At 35.6% G+C, this 21,080-nt stretch overlaps 3 protein-coding genes across 5 annotated transcripts; 2 read left to right on the forward strand and 1 right to left on the reverse strand.

Annotated features, from left to right (window-relative positions):
• The first annotated feature begins 1,984 nt into the window (after window positions 1–1,984).
• Window positions 1,985–5,537, forward strand: LOC114729934 (BTB/POZ domain-containing protein At3g49900-like). The gene is made up of 4 exons (XM_028916964.1): window positions 1,985–2,258; window positions 2,405–2,474; window positions 3,472–3,993; window positions 4,809–5,537. The coding sequence occupies exons 1-4, from the start codon at window positions 2,116–2,118 to the stop codon at window positions 5,535–5,537; spliced, it is 1,464 nt and encodes a 487-aa protein (XP_028772797.1). The 5' UTR covers window positions 1,985–2,115.
• A 6,056-nt stretch (window positions 5,538–11,593) lies between these two features.
• LOC114729900 (adenylyl-sulfate kinase 3-like) lies at window positions 11,594–15,688 on the forward strand. Of its 2 annotated transcripts, XM_028916924.1 has the most exons (7): window positions 11,595–12,037; window positions 12,710–12,850; window positions 14,250–14,399; window positions 14,503–14,621; window positions 14,762–14,846; window positions 14,979–15,025; window positions 15,493–15,688. In XM_028916924.1, exons 1-7 carry the CDS (start codon window positions 11,770–11,772, stop codon window positions 15,589–15,591), a joined length of 909 nt encoding a protein of 302 aa, XP_028772757.1. In that variant the 5' UTR covers window positions 11,595–11,769; the 3' UTR covers window positions 15,592–15,688. The 2 variants fall into 2 exon arrangements, with proteins under 2 accessions (XP_028772758.1, XP_028772757.1); XM_028916925.1 differs by lacking the exon at window positions 12,710–12,850 and having other exon boundaries at window positions 11,594–12,037.
• A 2,153-nt stretch (window positions 15,689–17,841) lies between these two features.
• LOC114729960 (uncharacterized) lies at window positions 17,842–20,553 on the reverse strand. 2 transcript variants are annotated; one of them, XM_028916980.1, is made up of 4 exons: window positions 20,229–20,553; window positions 19,375–19,518; window positions 18,378–18,467; window positions 17,842–18,282 (listed from the first exon to the last, which is right to left on the reverse strand). In XM_028916980.1, the coding sequence occupies exons 1-4, from the start codon at window positions 20,454–20,456 to the stop codon at window positions 18,061–18,063; spliced, it is 684 nt and encodes a 227-aa protein (XP_028772813.1). In that variant the 5' UTR covers window positions 20,457–20,553; the 3' UTR covers window positions 17,842–18,060. The 2 variants fall into 2 exon arrangements, with proteins under 2 accessions (XP_028772813.1, XP_028772814.1); XM_028916981.1 differs by having other exon boundaries at window positions 18,378–18,448; window positions 19,371–19,518; window positions 20,229–20,550.
• Between the last annotated feature and the right edge of the window lie 527 nt (window positions 20,554–21,080).

Genomic DNA, 21,080 nt, shown 5'->3' on the forward strand with positions numbered 1-21,080 from the left:
TTAATATCCCCTCTTCCTCTCCTACTTGATTATAGTTGAGGGAGTATTTATAAAGGTAATTTAGAAAAAATTGATAAATATGAGAAATAGGTTTTATATTTAGGATCAAAACCAACTCAACAATTAGGTCCTATATTAAAGACCAGATCCACTTTTATAATATAAAATAAATTTTATATTTGGGACCGAACGAATACTTTAGTTAAATCAATGCACATAGTTCTCTATCCCACGGGTAATTCCACAATTAGCTTCAACTGCGTCCCGCGCCAATTCACATGAATCCAATTTGTCTGGATTTTGTTTCAGGAGCCCTCCAACAATTGGACGGCAAAAGCCCCATGTACTAAAATAACATTTGTCTTCTAAGCCAAATTTAACAGAAATAACGAATCTTTATTTAGTACGGACGATGATGAAGCCCTCGTCGTGTCAAAATACGAATTCTCATTCTCTACTATTATAAGCCTGTTATTCAACGAACGTAGACAAGGTTTTGAGCCATTCCATTTATAATGACCAAGAAGAAGTGCTTTTCCTTCGTGTATGCCCTCTGTTTCTTCGTCAAGCCTAATTTCAATTTGCTCCTCAAGTGAAAATTCCACATTTAACAATTTATGGAGTTTATTTCATTACAAAACAGAACAGAAAAATTTCCCATAGCTTAAAAGTGAAGATTCCACGATTTTAACTGCAGTAATGACACTTTGCCACGGTTGGAATGATGAGCTGAGGCGAAATTTCCCATAATTTCTGATGTCGGAATGCTCAGTGAACTCATAGAAGGAAGCATAACTGTTTAAATACTGATCAAGTTCCACTTTGTGTAAATATAAAAGATGTATTTAAAAGAGACATCATGTAGATTCAACAATATTTAAATTGGATTTAGTAAGTGCCACTCCCATTCTTATTCTAAATCACTCATAACTTATTCTGAATAATGCATTAAATTGATAAAAAAAAATTAAATTTACCTCTATTAAAAGTTTTTTTCCTTCTAAATTTGCAAATTATTATCAAATCTCTTCTTTTTCTCACTTCTAAATCAAAATCAAATAAGAATAAAATCACAAAAAAATATCATTAAATATCTTATAAATAATTTATATTTATAGCAAACATTTTTCCTTGCAAGTAATTTGTACTAGCTCCGATTCTTAATATAAGACCCTATTTGACTTTTATTTTTGTCCTAAATATAAGACCCTAATCCACTTTTTCTCTCATATTTATACATTTTTCTAAAATAACCCTTCTAATAATGATAGTTCTAGTCAATACACTTGATTAATAAGGATATTTTAGAAAAAATAACACTTATTTAAGACAAATAACTACCTCAACTTACCTTTTAATCTCCTTAGATTAGTCAATTGGCTCTTATAATTTGGATGGAAAGTAGTATTTAGGATGAAAGTTACAAATTACGAGCCCCTTGCTCATTGATGGTGACCATTCATATTGTAAAAATAAATAAAATCAGGATAATTGCAATAAAAGTCAAAAGAAATGTAACTTACCGAATTTAACCTAGTTGAATACAATAGTTAATGTTGATGGAGGAACCACACCCTCCTTAATGGACGTATGCGTCTGTCTGTTTCAGTTATTATAAGCCTAAGAAACGGTCGAAGTACATAATCAGCTTTCATTTTCAGCAGTGAAGAAGAGAGGAAGAAAATTGTGACCCAGGGCTAATGGAAGCCAGGAGGTCCACGATGAGTCGCTTACAATGCTTTGACGTGGAGATTTTATTTCTTTAATTTGGGTTTCACAAGGAAATTTTACTGCTCATGAAGAAGAATATTTGCAGAGAATAGATGATCTGGGATCGCCCAGGCCCAGATAATCTTAATATTCTTGCCCCTCGAATGTTACAGCACTCCTGCCAAACACAGTATTTTCGTTGAAAAAAAAATTATATGTGACGGGAAACAATTGAGGCGGGCATTTATGAGCCTTCACATGCATGTCATTAATGCCCTTCCCAAACCCAATTTATGACTCCTGCAAACCATTTCTCGCCCCACCTCCAAAACCCTAATGGCGATCCCTTGAAGCATTCAAAAATCTTTGAAAACTGTGTGATTCTGCAGTGAGAGAGAGAGAGAGATGCAGGTGAGAAATTGGGGAAATTTAGGGGTCGTTGAGACCATTTACGAAGAAGAATGCGAGTTCTCGTCTTCAACCTCACCCTCTGTTTCTCCTTCCCTTCTCTCTCCTTACACTCCCCTTCATTCCAGAGTAGAGGCTTGGTAATTTCTTTTTTCTTCTTCTTCTTTCTTATTCCTGTTTTGTTCTCCGAATTTTTTAATTCGGTCTTTAATTATTGTTCTCATAGGATCAGTTGGACCCTCTGTTTTCTTTTTAATAATACTTTTCTATTACAAACATATGATAGGTCTCTGGCAACTGGGCGTGAAACCGACATCTTGGTACGAGTACGAGGATCATGTTTTCGTCTGCACAAGGTTTGTTGATTGGATCCACAGTTGTCGTTTACTGAATGAGTTTGCTTAGGTTGGGTTGATCAGAGAATACCCTGTTTCTGCTCTGTCTTAGCCTGCTACGATAGTTGAACAATAATCTAGCTTGGCTTTCTGCTACTATTTGAATTGAATTAAAAAACTATTGCTTTATCGATTCTTTTTTTTGGGTAAGATGATCTGACGTTCATTTACTGTTATTTTAATTTTGAAAGAGGAAGTCCCAGTGTGATGCGTTCAGGAAATACTAACATTAACAATGTTTGGCTGGACTATAATTAGCTCTTATTGGAATGGAATGATGAGTGGCCAGATTGCAACTTGGATCACTGAGTTTGTAATTGGCTTCAGGTTTTTGGCAATTTAGGATTTGACATGAACCAATTTACCTCCTGTGGGATCAATCTTCTTTATTAGGGATGTGGCCTACAAAATAGCAAGTCCTTGAATCTACCTACCCCAAGTGAAAAAAGTTCAACTTTTATGAAAATTCGGGCATGATTAGTGGTTTAATTTTTTTGAAGCCAGAGGCAGAGCCTAACTGATTAGGCTTCATTCTTGTCCTTATATGATCCTAACGAGTATATCTCAAGCAAGAGCAGCTTGAGAATTCTCCCCAATTGGCACAATATGGGATCTCAATTGTCTATATTCTCATAGCCAAATGCCAACAACAAAAATTGTCTTTTTATATATTCTCTCCTGAAAGAAGACAATGCAGAACCCCACATGCGAAATTTCACATATATTTAATTATAGTGGAACCTACAGCGATTAGGCATCTGATTGTAAAGTTAATCACTTTGAGAGAGTAGTAAAAGGCCTTTGGGCAAACAGTTTCATCTCAGTGCTGTTCGCTTTTGTAAAAGACCAACACGGAGGGGCATATGCCACTGCACTGCTTTAATATGCATAAAAATGTGAGCTTCGCTTTTGTGCTGTTAATGTCCCTAACACTAATTGCGCTTTCTGGGTCTTTTAGGAGCGTCTTACATCACGAAGCTCATATCTGAAACGACATTTAACGGAAGTGGTCTCTGACTTCACTCTCTCTCCACCGCTAAACATAACGGCGGACACCTTTACGTCGATCGCCGAGTTCTGTTACAGCTCCGACGTTCAGGTGACGCCTTCCAATGTCGCCGCCCTCAGGACAGCGGCGGAGTTGCTGGGCATGACGGAAGCGAAGGGCATAGAAGAAGAGAACCTGGGTCACGTAACGGAAGCGTATTTCAGGGGAGTGATTACCATTAACCAAGAGTACGCATCTATGGTGCTTCGTTCGTGCTTGCCTCTGCTGCCGGAGTCAGAAACGTCGGCGTTTCTCGTGAGCAGATGTATTGAAGCACTGATTTTAGCAGACGGTGGGCATATCGAAGACGACACTTGTTTGAACGACGTCGTTGCGATGCACCCTCAAGATTTTCTGGTGGTCGCCGAGTCCATGTGCAGACGATTCAGAAACCACGACGTCCTCTACAAGATCGCCGATCTTTACCTCAAGGTACGTCACGTCTCCCGTGTTGGAGCTTCATCCCCGGTGAAAAAAATGTGCTCTATTGTTATAATAAAAAAATTTGTTAGTGTTTTTTTTAATAAAAAAATGATAAGTACAGGCTTAAATTTTGAGTAAATCGTCATTTATTAAATACCTAATTTTTTTATATTTCAGGTCATTTCATTATATATTCGGTTTCAAATGCCTGAGTGTAAATAATTTTTAACTCAATCTCTATAATTGTTTATAATTTATGATTAAACTTTCATAGCTAAAAAATTAAGGAAAAATTAGCTATATATTTAGAACTTAGAAATCAAACTTATATATTTAACCAATGCGTCATTCACGAGTTGAATTTAGCGTAGTTTATGTTTTTAAGTCAAACTTACATATTTATAAATCAAATTTCTAAGAAACAATGATTTCCATGGGACCTGCCAAATTTAATTTTCTTGACTCGAACGCATGTACAATTTTTCCCAAAATTAATACGGTTGTTGTTAGATCCTTGTTATTATAAATTAGTTGATGATTTCGACAAAATGTTGCCATCAATTCAAATATACTGTATATTATATCTATATATATATATATATATATATATAGTTATAACAACAACAAAAATGTTAAAGTGGATCCCACTTCGTATTGTGACATATTAGGTTAATTTTTTTTATCCACAAATTGATATTAAGAAAGTGTGTGTATGCGTACAATAATCATATCAAAGGTTTTTAAAATTACGGACGCCTAATAATTAATTAATGATTTAGACCTTTGACTATTGTATTTACTGTTTATCGGTTGTGTTGGTCAAGGAAAACAAGTTTGGTAAAATAGCAGAAGAACAGAAGGCTGAGATATGCAATTGTATAGACTGCACAAAGCTCTCACCTCGGACGCTTGTTGAATGTGTTCAAAACCCTAGGATGCCTTTGAGGTTCATCATCCGAGCTATGTTAGTTGAGCAGCTCAACACTCGCAATTCCATCGTGTCCGCCGCCGCAGTTTCTCACCTCCACACGGCCACCGCCGCCGCCGCCACCGTCACGGCGCACCGACATCATCGTTCCGAATTACCAGAGGGCGGAAACTCCACCACACTCGGCGAGTATCTGCACCGAGAAGCGGTTATTCGCCATTCTGCTCACCTCAGGGCAGCCATGGAGTCCACGAGCTCTCGTATTCAGAGCCTGGAGAAGGAGCTTCGGGGAATGAAGCAAATCTTGCTGGAGAGTACTCAGGCCGATCAGCCGGAGAGACGGAGCAAAGTGTTGAACTCCGAACGTCCGAAGAGTTTTCATTATGTGCCGTTTGAGAATGGAAATAAAATAGAAAGAGGAGAACGAGGGTCGGTTTCATCGTCGAGTTTTCGGTTTGATAGCAGAATAATGGGGATTCCTGAAGTTGAGAGGTCGACGTGTTTGTATGAAGAATCAAGCGAGTTTAATAATGGAACTCCGAAAGTGAACAAGACTTTTCGGCAGAGGCTGATAAAGGGACTGAAGAATGCGTTTCGTGTATCAACTTCTGCGTCGTCGAATTGAATTGGATCGGAAGAACACAGAGGAAACACAGATGACGAAGCTGTACATAGAGAACTTGGAGTGATGTTGTTCGGTTAAATCCGTCGTCTGATTGATCGTTTTCTGGTTTTCTACAAAATATTTCTATTAAAAGCCGCCTTTTTCTGTGTCAATTCCACATTCTTTTCATTATTAGAATGTTTTCTTCTCGTCGGGCTCTTTGGTAGTCGTTGATGTCATGGATGACGCTAATGGAGTCTTTTTAGCTTCAGATACTGTTGCACCTGTGAATGAAGTAGCATTCGTTAAATACTAGTATAATTATAAAATATAAATTTTACGATTACAAGTCATCACAGCAGGATCTTTGCTCAGATTGAGAGTTAAATGAAGTGTGAGTAAAGGGCTAAAGGCCTGACACACTACAAATCATCCTTTTGATGCTTTGAAGAGGAAAAAAAAATTGGAGCATTATGGGAAGTGCAATGAGTTTTTTTCAATAATTAAAAAAAAAGCAATGATTAATCCGGCTGCAGGGAGAACCTCACGTGACCTGGCACCTGAGGTGTACGGAATATGGATAATCTGCTGCTCGCCGTGCTTCTCATATTATGATGAAGGACGCAGATCATGCCCCACGTCCCAAAACCTGAATTTGTTCAAATATTCCTTCTGATTTTAAATATAAAACTTTTTTTCTAAATATAAAATAGATTTTATATTTAAGACCGGAATACTAGTTTGTAGTTAGTTTGGGAGCATATTCATGCTCAATCACAACAATGAGTCTATTCAAATCGATTTTAAATAATTTAGATTGAATTTAATTGTTTTATATTTTTAAATTAATTTTTTGTTTTAATAGATACAGAATTTAAACTAAAAATAAACATTTCTTTCAAAAATAAATTATTATTGAAAAATTTACATATTAAAATTTTTAAATCTAAACCACCCAGGTCAAATTTTGAATGATCTAAATTGTATTATACTCGCCCCGGTTATTATCATAAACTTCAAATAATTAATTCATAGATAACGAATAATTAGTAAACATTAATTAAAAACAATAAATATGTTATAAATATACTTTTGTTTTCAAATATGCTATTATAATAAATAAGAGAAAAAATAAAAAAAATACGTAAAAAAAATATGATAAGAGAGAAATAATTAAAAAAATACACGCTCCTTCTCATTTAAAGGGCTGAAAAGAGTAGTGGTAGGTATATGGTACTGATCTCGGCTGATTGTGCTTCATGAATAATGAAGCAACGTAGCCTTGAAATTGCGGCTGCTTCTAGTTAACGTTGCCATAGGCGAAATGCCCAAGGCTGGCTGCCGGAGCTTTGGGCTTGGCAATAACGTAGCGACCAAGGTGGGATACCTCAAGCGGGTGCGAATCTACCTCTAGGTGTTACATTTATCAATTGATGGTTGCCTCGAGTGAATGCCCAACTATTCACACGCACTTCCCACTCTGCTTTCTATAGTTGGCATACATTAGGCTTCATCAACTCAACTCATTTCCAAGACTGAGGTGAGTAAGATAGGTATTTCATTCGAGTGAGGGAATGCTAGTGCGTTCAATCCTCAAACAACTATTGCCAAAGGTATTTATAGATCACCGCTTACCAAATTACTAACCGATATTCTACTAATAAAATTTTCACATTAGTAATGAATTATTTTTACTAGGATTTTCACATTAAAACTGGGATTTGATATTAGGACCTCATAAATTATGAGTCAAAGTACAAAAAAAAAAAAATTTCCTACGCGATGCACGGTTTAAAATATTTTATTAATTTTAAATTCTAATATATTTTGTTATTTAAGTTAGTTCAAAATTCACTTTTTATAGGAGTATGTTTTTTTTTTTTTGCTAAAGTATAGGTATTCTCCTATTAGAAGCAATTATATTCGAAACATTATTAGGCACTAAATATGAGTAACTCTTTCGGTGAGAATTCGAACATTGATTCGTCACATTGTAAGAGACTAGCCTTTTTCATTAGATCTAATCCTTGTTGGTTTAGGAGTATGATTTTTTTTATTCATTCAAATAGGATTTGAATTAGATATGTAAAATTTGGGAGAACATATGAAAATTTAAAATTAATTAATTGTTTCTCCATTTAAACCCCAAGTAACATACTATTTAATTATAATAATCCCCTTTTAATTCAATACATTCAAATCCCAATTAAGATATTATTCAAATTCAAAATTAATTATGAATTTCTTCATTTGAGCCTTCAATTAAAATCCTATTTAATAATGATGCTCCTCATTTAATTCAATATACCTAAATTCTAATTAAAATATTATTCAAAATCTCATTAATTAAATATATTTGATCCCATAATATCATATCCTATTCGTTTTTAAACGAATAAGGTATTATAAGTTTTTTAAGAATATAGTTAATGATTGATGATTCTTAGTTTCATGCTACTTAGACTAAACATTATAAGCTCTAAAACTACACCAACTCATGTTCACTGTTTTTTCTTTAGCACAAGTATTTTTCTATTAAACATAATTTTATTCAAAATACTGTTAGATACTAAATATAAATATGAATATTAAGTTATGTTAACTTGTGTTAACAGTTGACAAAGCTACAAGACAACATGGGATGCCCTCCTCTTTCATTTGATATCAGGAAATAGGTGTACACATAAATACAACTGGGCTGAGACAAATAAATTGCAAAGCATAATCAGGGAGATAACGAGCTAATAAGCCCATGAACATCAGATCAATAAGTCGAAGCCCAAGAGCCCCTCGCACGGTGTTAGCACTTGGCAGAGTGGGGACATGGCAAGACGGAGTCCGAACTCAGAGGGAGAGAGGAAAGGATAGTGAAACGAAGACGCAGAGGGGCAAGAGAAAGAGCGTGGAGATTACACAGCTACCATCTCACAAATTAACGTTAGTAAAAAGGTTTTGTACCTAACACTTTTTTCTCACCAGAATTTTGAATCTAACACAGACTAATTAATTTTAACTGAGTTCTTAATACCTGTCAAGTAGTTTTTCTTCCCTTCACAATTAAGACCGGCGATAGTACACGTACATTGCACTCAACCTAGGTTCCCATAAGCCCTCCATTGCGGATTAATAAATAAATACTACCTTTGTTTCTTAATATCAGAACAAGTTAACTAATTTTAAGAGGCTAAAAAAATTATTAAATTATTTAATTATAACAAATATTACATGATCTTTTTAAGATACTTATGAGTATTATATATTAATTTTGTAAGCAAGTCAAGTTAATTAAAATAATACTCCTCCGGTCCTAATTATAAGACCCAATTGACTTATTTGAGGAGATTAAGGAAGTAAGTTAAGTTGGTTATTTATAATAAATAAGTGTTGTCATTCCTAAAATATCCTTGCTAATTAAGTATATTGGCTAAAACTATCATTATTAGAAGGATTATCTTGGAAAAAAATGCATAAATATAAGAGACAAAATGGATTGGGTCTTATAATTAGGACCAAATAAAAAGTCAAATTGGGTCTTATAATAAGGACCGGAGGAGTAATAACTTTCTTAAGTTTTTAAATTAGAGGAAGGACCCGGAGTATTAAATGACCTTGATTGCATTTGGTTCAACTGCAACGTACAACGTGTCGCCCATTTTGCGTTACGATATACAGTGTAGGTCAAGTTCGGATTTTGCAAATCTTTCCATGCTACATTTGACGAAATTATGGGTGCGTTTGGGTAGAGAGGAGGGTGGGAGAGGAAAACGAAAATAAACTCTTTCTATCATTTGGCTAGAAATTTTGGAAGAGAGGTAAATATCTCCCCTTCCCTCCTTCCCCTACTCTCATTTGGCTTCCCTTCAAATTAAGAGTTTTTGGAGGGAAGCCAAATATATTGACTATTTTATTCTAATGATTTACTCTTCTGAGTCTAAATATAAAATTTTTGCACTAATATATATAAGGGTTTTATATTTAGGATCAGAGGAGTATGTAATATTCTAATAATGTTCTTAGAGATTAAAAAGAGAAAATCAAATCCAACCATTCCCTTTGATACCCATCCGTTATTGGCCTGTCATAACCTTCACCTACAACCCCCTTCTTCGACATTTTGCTTAGATGTTTGGTTGTTTTCAGATGTTCAATTAAAACACTATAATTGATTTGAAAAGATTTCTGGATGCTTTGATAAAAAGTTTTAAAAAATGACTACATTGATAAAGAAAATGTTAATCTTTATAGATTTGTTTTTTTAAGGAAGATGAGAACAAAATGAAGGCAGCGGAAGCTTTAGAAATTTAAAAATATTAATGTATCAATTTTTTATGCACATCGTGACAATATTAATATACCACTGTATCAATATCTCAATACACATATTATTAACATGACAGAATGAATTTTCATTGAATTATGTAATTTGAATTAAAATATAAATTAATTAATATAATATATAAATATAAATATAAATTAATATGTAAAAATAAAATAGTAAATTAATTATTACTATTCCTCTCCTTTCTCTCTTGAATTAAATAAGAGATCATTAAATATTTTTTTCTCTCTTTTTTTTTAGTCAAATCAAACGAAGTAAGGTTAAAACCTCACCTATCCCTTCTACCTTACCCTTCCTTCCTTCCCCTCAAACCAAACAGGCTCATAAATGGACTCACACGTTATTAATTGACAATAATTCCAAATTAATCAACTTGGTTGCATTATTTTATATCGATCAACCTAATTCTAAGCATAGCAATTTTAGGGGGAAAATAAATGAAAAGGCAAAAATATCTCTCACCTTTTTTTTTTTTTAAATGGTACTCTCTTTAATCACACGTTTTTCCCCCTTCATGATGCACTTATAGTTTCCTCATACAAAAGGAGTTATTAGAGTCCACTAGATAATAAATCTTTTTAAAATTTAAATTAATAACATATTTATTAATTTTAGTTTTATGTTTTTGTCTTCATAGATTAATTATTTAACTTTTATCCCCAGTGCAATGAACAATATAATAAACGTTGGCACAGAACTGCCAAGTTGTCGTGCTATCGGAGCCATGAATGGACCTGCACCGGAATTGGGCGCATTATCGATCGAAAAGGACAATATACACGGATCATTAATATATTCTTGATGTATGAAGTAGTTTTATATTTAATTTAATTTTAAATATAAAATTTTAATTTATTTTATTTTATTTATATTTATTAACTTTTTTCAAAGTAGTTCAGCTACACGTATAAATGTTCAATCAAATAGTAATTCTAATTAATACATATAATTAACAAAAATAAATGATTATAAATAATTAATTTAATAAACTTTTGAAAAAATGGCAAATACAGATCCCCAACATGTGAAATTGTTATTTGGGACCCTCAATTCGGAAAATGGTAAACAAAAACCCGATCACATGCTGTAAATATAAAATTTTGGTGAAATGTCTGAAATCACAACTCAGATATGCCTCAAATGACAAGTTAACTATGGGAAATGACAAGTTCATTTTAACGAATGACAACTTCAGCGCACCAAATTACAACTTAGCTGAGGAGCATTTCAGACATTTCACTAAAATTTCATATTTACAATATGGAACCGGATCTTTATTTGTTATTTTTCAAATTGTGAGTCTCAAATAGTAATTTTACATATTGAGAGCTCTTTATTTATTATTTTATCTCAACTTTTTAATCTAGTTAACTAACCAAACATATACTGCGAGGGAATATAAAGTATGGTAAACTCCGTTGGTTTACCGAATTTTCTATTCTTCAAAACTGAGGGGAAAATCCCGTAATAGTGATTCTGTGTGGGTCTGAGTCAAGACGCAATATCCATATATCCCAAATTAATAAATTTCATGGTCAGATGAATACGAAACCTAGTTGAGTACACGTGGCAAAAACCATTTGGGATTGATCTCCTAAAACTGTCAAGTCGATCGAGAAGTGAATGTGATGAGCAAGGATCGCATTATAGATATCCTTTTGGTGACGTGAATGTCATTAATTTTCTCTCCTATAGTCCATCACTAATTAGCAAAAGATTAAAAAATTTCTGACTCAATTTTGGGACTCCAATTTTGAACCCAATCGCATGCCGACCAGGCGGCCTGAGCAGCTTCTATCTGTAACAGAAAACCGTTACACCGCCTTCACTTGGTCTTCTTCCTAAATTCTCTCCTTTCTTCAACTCTTCAGCGGCATCGCGATTTTACCACCGAATTGTTCTTCTTCGGTGAAGATGAGCACCATTCTAGCTCTCCGACCACTTTGTTATTGCGGATTATTACAGATAAATGGCGAATGTAGAACGTCTGTGACGTGTCCGCATTCTACGGCTGAGACGTTAGGGTTTATGAAGCTTTTTGGAATCAATGTGATCGGATTAGATCACAGTCGTAGAAGTTTGAGCATGTATGGTAACAGCGTGAGGTCAAACATCTTCAAGCCGATTAAAGCGGAGAATGACTCTGGCGCGTCTTTGGTTAATGATTGTGCTGAATATTCTGGTACTAACTTTTAGATACTTCTTTTCTGAAGTTGAACTTCTCTAACACCTGGATGCCTGCTTTTTCTGTGATGCTTTTCTTGTTCTTCACTGTTCTTCGCCTCTATGGGAAAGATAGCTGGCCAGTAATTTTTGAGTTAGAAATTTCAACCATATTTGTCATAACTTTAGCCGCGGTGTTTGCATGAGGTCAGCCACAATGGCAAAGAGTATTGACTCATGAGTGGTTCATAGGAAATTAAAAAAAAAAGAAAAAAAAGAAACACAGTAGCCTTCTCGTAATGTTGTTCCGATTAACGTCAAACAAAGACGGAAGACCTAATGCAAGGTGAAACTCGAGTTTAAAGATCATGAAAAAGCTATCCAGGAAGATTCTCGAAGAAACAAAGTAAATAAAGGCAACAGCAAGTGTTATATGGAATTTTGTTTCCATTTGTATTGTTTCCTTTTCTCGCTCATCTTGTTGCTCTCGAATGATCTGAGTCTTCTTCTAGTTATATCAAGAAGACTTTGTCTCTGATTTTTTGTCTTTTCAAATTGATACTGAGATTCGTTAGACTAATTTCTGGGCATCTGATAAACACTGCTCACTCGCCCTTGACTTCTCTATTAGCGATCAAATACATGACCGTAATTATTAGGGTTCTAATTCTACAAATTATTATCTACACAGGTAATAATATCGGCCAGATGTCAAATATAGGGAAATCGACAAACATTTTGTGGCATGGAACTCCAGTTCAGAAACATGATAGACAAAGGCTACTTCAGCAAAAAGGCTGTGTCATTTGGTTAACTGGTCTTAGTGGATCAGGTTTGTGAAATAAATTTAGTTGAGGGCTGGCGATCTCAATTTCCTGAGCACTTGAGCCAGTATTTAAATGATGTTTGGGTAAAAGATTTATAAGGAAAATTAAAAAGCTTCTTCTGTATATATAAGCGAATCAACACGATGATAACTTTTTCCATATTCAAAACCCGTATCTGTCATTTTAGTAGGTTTCCTAATGTTTGAGAAATGAAAACATCCACTCGCCAAACGCTATATCAATTAGAAACAAATTGAGATTCAGAATGGATGAAGTCCATCGATCTTAACCGGATCTAAAGGCACAACTTGTGTACAAGAAATAGGTTGTGGTTCCATTTTTTTCTCATTTCATATTCCTCAAGATTATAAAGTAGTTTAATTCATTTTGTTGTAATGGTGTCATGATTTTCGCATGTTGTCTATTGCTTTACATCTACGCATAGGAAGAAACAGGGACTATTTATTTTTGTCTTATGATCGCTCTTTATAACAGTTAATTTTATAAACTGAACTGGGTTCTTGTTTCCTCCTTACCGCACTTTTTGCCCGATAAAAAGGATGATGGAGCACACTAATTTCCCTCAACTGTCCAAGTAAATATTGATATTGTGTTGGACAGAGTACAGTCTTTGAGACTATTGTTTTATATGATGATGACAAATGCATATGGGCACAAGGGAAAGCACTTATCCAAGAAAATTTATAAACCCAGCAAAGGAAGTGATTGTATTATTTATCCATCAGTGGCCTGTTATATCTTTTATAGGTGGACTATATACTGACACTCAAAATACTAACAAATTTTACAGCTTTAATTGCCATTGTCCAAATTTCTAATTTCTGTCTGTCATTGTTCCAAACAAGACCTATGTTTCTGTTCAGGTTCAAAGTCAGTATGAGGTTGTCGAAATTAACAATCCAGGCGAATTTGTGTTTGCAATGTTTCAATTACAATGTTAAAGTATAATATCACGTGTATTACTGTCAGACCAAGCTTACTGTTGTTTTGAGGTATGTTAACCTATTCAACAGCTTGGCCTCTGAGCAGCTAACAGTATCTTTCTGTGTTGGCTAGAAAATTAAAATATAAAGATGTTTGAAATTGTTCTATGACATAATTTGAAGAAGTAAAAAGTTATTGAAGCATGAACTTTGCTGAAGCAGTTCTTTGGTATACTATCAGTAATGGTTGTCCTTGCTGTAGAATATATACAAATGATGAAGAAAATGAATACATGCTCTTTCATTTCTTCAGCTATGAGGATGCATATATAACACACCTGAATTGGCGAGAGGTGTAATTCTGTTTAATGATGCCTTTCCTGAGATATTTCTGTAACTTTCATTCTTCTATAAACCGTTATTCTCTCTTTAATTCATCAAACACAAACATTGATTTTAGGGAAAAGCACTCTAGCCTGTGTTTTGAGTCAAAATTTGCACTCCAGAGGAAAACTGGCTTATATCCTTGATGGGGATAATGTTCGGCATGGTCTAAACAAAGATCTTAGTTTTAGAGCTGAAGATCGTTCAGAAAACATACGAAGGATTGGTCAGTTACTTTATATATGCATCCATATATTTTGTGCTTGGCCCTTAAACTATTTCATTTTTATTTTTAAAATTTTCAGCCATCATGATTTAATAATTTTCAGGTGAGGTAGCAAAACTCCTTGCAGATGCTGGTGTTATTTGCATTACGAGTTTAATATCTCCGTACCGAAAGGATAGGGATGCTTGCCGAGCACTACTTTCGAAGGGAGATTTTATTGAGGTATATGCCTTTTTGTTTTGATAGTCAATAAAATAATAAACGCACGAAGCTTTGCATTTCTAACATGACGGGAAAAGCAAGATTGTTGAACAAGAGAAGATGTTCTTCATGCTTCTACCGACAATGTTCTTATGCTCTAGGTTTTCTTAGATGCGCCCCTAGACTTGTGTGAATCAAGGGACCCAAAGGGACTCTACAAGCTTGCCCGAGCTGGGAAGATAAAAGGTATTTTGGTGTTATGCATCCTTATGATTGTGTCATTTGGCCGTGTTAGCTCCAATAAAATGCGTTATTAGTTTTCTTTCTTCTGCATTTCTCTGCTTATTGAAGTTATAGAGTATCAGTTCTCATTTGCAGGTTTCACAGGAATAGACGATCCATATGAACCACCATCTAGTTGTGAGGTGCGTATTTGGTACAATGAGCATATGTCAGTTTTGTTCAAGAGAAATAATGAATAGATACTACAGTCCTAAAATTCAAAGATTATATTCTCTTAGCTTAGGGTCAGCTTTATTAAGGATGAGTGAGATGATAGATGGATACTATGAATATCCATAATTCAAAGATTTTGTTTTGTTTGCTCGGGTTTTAATTTTGACAAGAGAGTTACTGATTAGTCCTGGCTTTGGCGGAGTCTTTCATTCTGTAATTTCTTTTCCTTCTCTTGGGTGGTCTGATCTAAAATGCAAGGCAACAGGGCCCGAACTTAGTATCACATAAATTGTAAGCCTATTTTGCGTCTAGTTTTCTCTTGAAAAGTCTAAGCGTTCTTCTCTAGTTGAATTGCAGGTGTTTTGCTTTCTTCCCCTGTTTCATTCTTTCCTGTTTTCTTTATAAAAACTGAATGTATGTCTGCTCAATGTTGCAGATAGTATTACAGCAGAAAGGAAGTGACTGTGCTTCTCCGGGGGACATGGCAGAAAGAGTGATAGCATATTTGGAGGACAATGGTTACCTGCGGGCCTAAGGGGCCTTCCTTTCTTGTTTGTTACTGTCATAATATTTATTTGTAATATTGACTGCAGCAATAAAGCTAGCTGCAAGGAAATAACTGTTTCCCGCAAGTCTGCTTCTATTCTTTTTTTTTTTTGGTGAAGAAGTCTGCTTCTATTCATTACAAAGGATTGGTTTTCTGCGATTAGTTTATCCATAGAGGGATGAAGGGGTCGTTGATATTTCTGCATCGGTATACAGAGTATAATAGAATTAAAACCCTTGACGCCAGGGATATTAATTAATTACTTCTCAAATACCGTGACGCGACCCTTGAATGACTCTCTAAAAGGTTGCGAACATATGATGTGGTTCGACGGGAGGCGTGACTTCAAATGTGTAGCACGACTTTAAATAAAGAATTCTGCATGATTTCTCTCTCTCCTGCTTTTAAAACTTCAATGTGTGGTCGCCTCTTTAAATAAAGCTCTTTCATGTATTGTATTATTATGGAACCTGATAACAACCACGAAGAACTTGTGTATAAATTTAGATGGTTGTCTTGTACCGTCCAAGCGAATATCCTAACGGATTGCTGAATGATTTATCTCATGTGTAACCACCTTCTGTGATGGATTGGCATCATAAACCTCAGGAGCAAAGCAAATTTCTATGTCGTCATGCTTTACCCTCCTTTCTTTCCATAACTACAGCAATTTATTCGAGTCCCCAGTTAATCAAACTGGAGACGAACGTAACCCGGTGAAAATGATACTTGATGATGAAGGAATAAAAAGAACACAATATGAATCTATATCAAAGATATCTCTGAGCGGAGTAATAAAATTCAGGGATGTCGATTCTCAAAATAACCCACTATTGGCTATTAAAAGGGAAAAAAGAGCCAATACACGAGTGACCCAAATTTGATTATGAAACCAGATGAAGGAGAGGTACAGGAGATCAGGAAGAGGCAAAGACCATCGCACCTCCTGGTCGAGAATGACTGATGGAGAAGAGGCAGAGCACAAATGTGATGCTGATGGATATGGCGGCGGAGCTCACAGCGTCGAAGGTGGAGGCAAAACGCCGCTCTTGCAGACCCCAAATGGTTCTCACAAAGTAACCAACGTAATGCACCATCACTGCCAACACATGCGCCATCTTTCTCCCACTCTCACTAAATGCTGAGGACACTTGAGTGTAGGTGAATAAAAATAAGGGCCCTCCCATGCTTGCTTTTGGCTGCTTCTAACTCGAGAATTATTGTTGCTCAGTGTCCTCCCCAATAAAGATAGATTAGGTTGCTTCCGCGATGCTTCCTCTTTTCTATCTTATTCCAACGTCAAATTCGAAATGCAGTTACCGCCCCTTCACGTTCTCCACCTAAGACATATGCTGCATTTACCCGAATAGAAGCTGCATTTTAGTCATTGCGTCTGCTTGACACCTAACAACGGATGCCTCTCATCCAAATTCCAGTGAAAAAAAAAATGTTTTCCCAATACATTGCAATTAATTAATTAATTCAGTTTGGCCATAGAAAATATTACAGGTACTTTGCATTAAATTTGTACATAATTCAACTTTCTATTTTATATTAGCCACCTGGTGAACCTAAGCGTCACCGTATTATTTGACATTAGAGCAGTCGACTAGTAATTTAGCTGGTAATGTACTTAAAAGTTGAAATTCCTCTCGGACCCGCCAAAATATGGATAATCAAAATTTCACAGCTTATAAAGAAAATTAATCATCTGATTCCATAGCATATATCAATTTTCAATTTAGTCTTAATTTTTTTGGTAAAAAAAAATTTAAGTGAATTAGGTTCTAAAAGCTCATTATGATTAAGATATGTCTCCAGACTCATAAAGCACTTACAGAGATACTTACAAATCATCCATCAACTAGATTTTCATATCTGTAGCGAGATTTAAACTTATGACTTTGTGAGTTATAAGTCAACTCCTTGCAAACTGAAACAATTCTTGTTAGTAATTTAGTTTTAGTTAGTTTAAGAAGTTTTCATCCCGCTTCATACTCTTTGCATCGTTATCCAAGTTAATCCTCCTAGCTTTACATAAAGTTGAAAAGAGATCCCCAAACTAAATACTACTGTGTCACAAGAGCGACTCCGCAACATTTTTAGTGATGCGGCAAGCGCTCATCCTCAGAGGCGGACCCATGTGCTGATGTGCAGCTTTGCGGGCTTACAATGCGAAAACAAACCTAATGGGTTCCCGGGAAGATAGTTCCCAATTCAAACAGAGAGTACCCTCATCCAATTAAATTTTCAGCTAGAAAGAATTTATAATTTTTTGCAACAATTTTATTACGTCCCTCATTTAATTCCTTTGATACAACGTCCCTCGTTTAATTTCATTAGCTTCAACACATCACTAATTTGAACCATTCCAATTCTTTATCCTTCTATTTCACTTGTAATACATTAGCTCCAACACGGAAGGAATTAGCACCGAAGATCTCCTCTAAGCCACTGTCAGTGTTTATACCCAAGCTGCATGTCCCGGGCCATGGAAGGTAACCATCTCTCTCCCCTAACCTTTTTCAAATTTTCAACTCTTTCCTTTTCTCTCTGGGCGGCAGCTTTTGCTGCCGCATCTCTAGCTTCTAGTCTAGCCAAAGCCTTCTGATATGCATCTTCTGCTGAAGCCATAATATCTCTCCCATTGACAGCAACAGAGCGAACCTGCCGTTTAAACTGTCGAAACAACATGTAATCATTAAGAAAATTGCTATGCATAACTAAGACACAATAAGGACTAGGATATAGATTCTAGAGATAGAGTGAAAGACCTTCTTTGATTTCTCATCAATATCCTCTCCAGGAAGTATTCTAGGTCTTTTTCTTGGTGGCTCGGGCTCATCTGCAGGCATATACACAACCTTCACCCACATATACAAATGTAACCTGGTGATATCTCGGGCAAGATATTAGAAGTACACAATATTTTAACATTTCTGTAAGTTTCTGGTTAATCAGGAGAAAAGAAAAGCAGAATCTTATTTAGATCATTAGAGTACTTGAATGGCATCAGCTGGCAAGAATGTCAAAATCAATCTGGCAGCAATCCGGATTTCGTTTTTAATTCCTCAAATTAATAATTACAAGAGAACTTCCTGCAACTACCATTTTTTTAAAAAATATTTTATTCAGCTTCAATAGCTTTTCTATAGACACTTCGCAAGTAGCATGAACTTAATGAATATAGAACGCAAGCATATGGCCACATCGATAACCTGCCTGGCCGGACCTAGTATTATAAGGGAGACCGCAAGCATGCTGTTCTGAAGCTAGTGACTTGCACAACATTCCCTTATGGGGCCGAGTAGGGTAAACATTATAGTCATGTATTATTACAAAGTAATGCAAAATTGGTAATGAAGAAAATCTTCAATTTTTCATATTTTAAGAAAAATAGAATGAACAGAGGAAAGAGAGATGTAGGCAGATCCAGGTTATAGTCATTAGTGTTTATAATGGAAGCCCTTTTGACAGCAGTATGCTATCAGCCACTGCTTTAACTGAGAGCTGCTACTGCATATCTCAGAAATGTGACAAGGACGCAAAATAACAATTTACAAAGAACCTTTTTCTTTATAAATTTTCATTAACCACAAACAGGTGAGCACCGCCAATAGCATTAGATAAAGCCCTAATATTAGTATGTTACCAAAATAGAACCATCCTAACTCTCCCAACCCAAAATCAACCATTTGTATCAAGACATGGTGATTATCTCAGTGCTTGACTTTAAAAAGCCAGAAGTGGCTGCAAAAATTGCTTACCTACATGATCAAACACTATTCCTGGCTGAGCATGTTTGAATAGGCGAACGCCACCTTCTTGGATCTTGGGATCCTCATCCAGGATGGGCATAGGCTCTTTTACAATCTCTAATGTGTTTTCTATGATGTCATCCAAAAGCCTTTGTGCCTGTCCAGAGCATCAAGAACTTTTAATCATTGTGACAAGGCAAGGAGGAAGTTCGCATAGCAGATACAGAACCTAACTATCAGCAAGAAATCGGAAAATGAGGGACAAAAGGTAGAGGAGCAAAATAAGCTAAACAGAAGAAGAATTCTAGCTTTTCTTCCCCCCCCCCCCGGGGGGTGATAAGAATTCTAGCTTTTTATATAAAGACCCACAATACGTAAGTGATATGAATTCCATTACTACATATTGTTCCAGAGAAAAGATGAATTAGGTGATCTAAAAATCACTAAACTATACAAACAGCATGAATCTTCCTATATCCATAGTTGACTAGATGACATTGAGATTGGCTAAAAATAAATTTCCAAGATCGACGAGACAAATCCATTAATGAACAACAGTCTAGAGCAGACTTGCCGCACATTGTTCTTGATGTGCAGATATAAGTATAAACCAATCACCATAAACTAAATTTCACATAACAACAGTGAGCTCGAATAACCAACTAACCTACATTCTACAGACTAAGGGGACAACTAATCAGCCAAAAGGGAAAAGGTCCAATTCGTGTGTGATTTTTTATATACCTTTTGATTTGAAACTTAATCACTTCGAGCTTGTTTTAGCGTTAACAATGGTCCACTATCAACATCAACCAAACAGGTACAGATACCAATAAGCAGAAAATAGGAAGCATAGAGAACACTGACCTTGACTTGGTAGTGCTTCATCTGCTGGGTTTTGGGTTTCCGCTGTCCATCGTCGTCGTCATCACTGGGTTTGGCTCGCGACTTTTCCTTGGAGGCAGAGGAAGAGCCATTCATGAAAGAAGAGATGTAGCTGGTAGTTCCGGCGACGGATTCGATGGCAGCCCTCCACCTGGCATCTCCATCTTCCTCCCCACTGCTGCTGTCGTAGCCATTACCGGGTTCCCCCATTAAAATCTCTGCTTTTTATGTAACTATTTCAAGATTTCAATTCCACCTTCAGTGTCAGCCATAAACCCCTCAGTTAGGATTCTGTTTGGCAACTTTGTATTTTGATTCAAAATTCACTTGCAATTGAAAGATGAGGTGGTGGCACAACGTTTCTGAAACTCAAGAAAAAGGCGTGTTTTTTTAGGGCTACGACTCTATGGGCCCAATACTTTTTCCATTCTGTGAATGAGACCATTCTTCTGTTTGTTACGATTCTGGGCCTCATATATCTCATTTGAGTCCAGGCCCAATATACCCATATAGATACAATTTCAGCAACTATAATCCTGAGTTTTTTAATAGAAAAACACAATTCTTGTAAAACAAAAAAAAAAGGTTCTGATTGTTTTCCCCCTAAAAAAAGTGACAGGAACGACCCGCCGGAGGGAGAACACATGGTGTTGACGGTTGACTCATGTTTCAAGCATATCTTTTGTTCATTCTTTTTTTAATACAAAGCATATCTTTTTTTTTCTAAATGCAGTTATCTTCACGTGAGAGGTAATTCAGTTCAAATTACTATCCAGCATTAAATATGAACACTTCTTTATATGAAAATTTAAATTTTGATTTGTCACATTATGA

This window comes from Neltuma alba, unplaced genomic scaffold, assembly GCF_004799145.2.
Source record: "Neltuma alba isolate B1F8T4 unplaced genomic scaffold, ASM479914v2 tig00012694_pilon, whole genome shotgun sequence".
NCBI lineage: Eukaryota > Viridiplantae > Streptophyta > Magnoliopsida > Fabales > Fabaceae > Neltuma > Neltuma alba.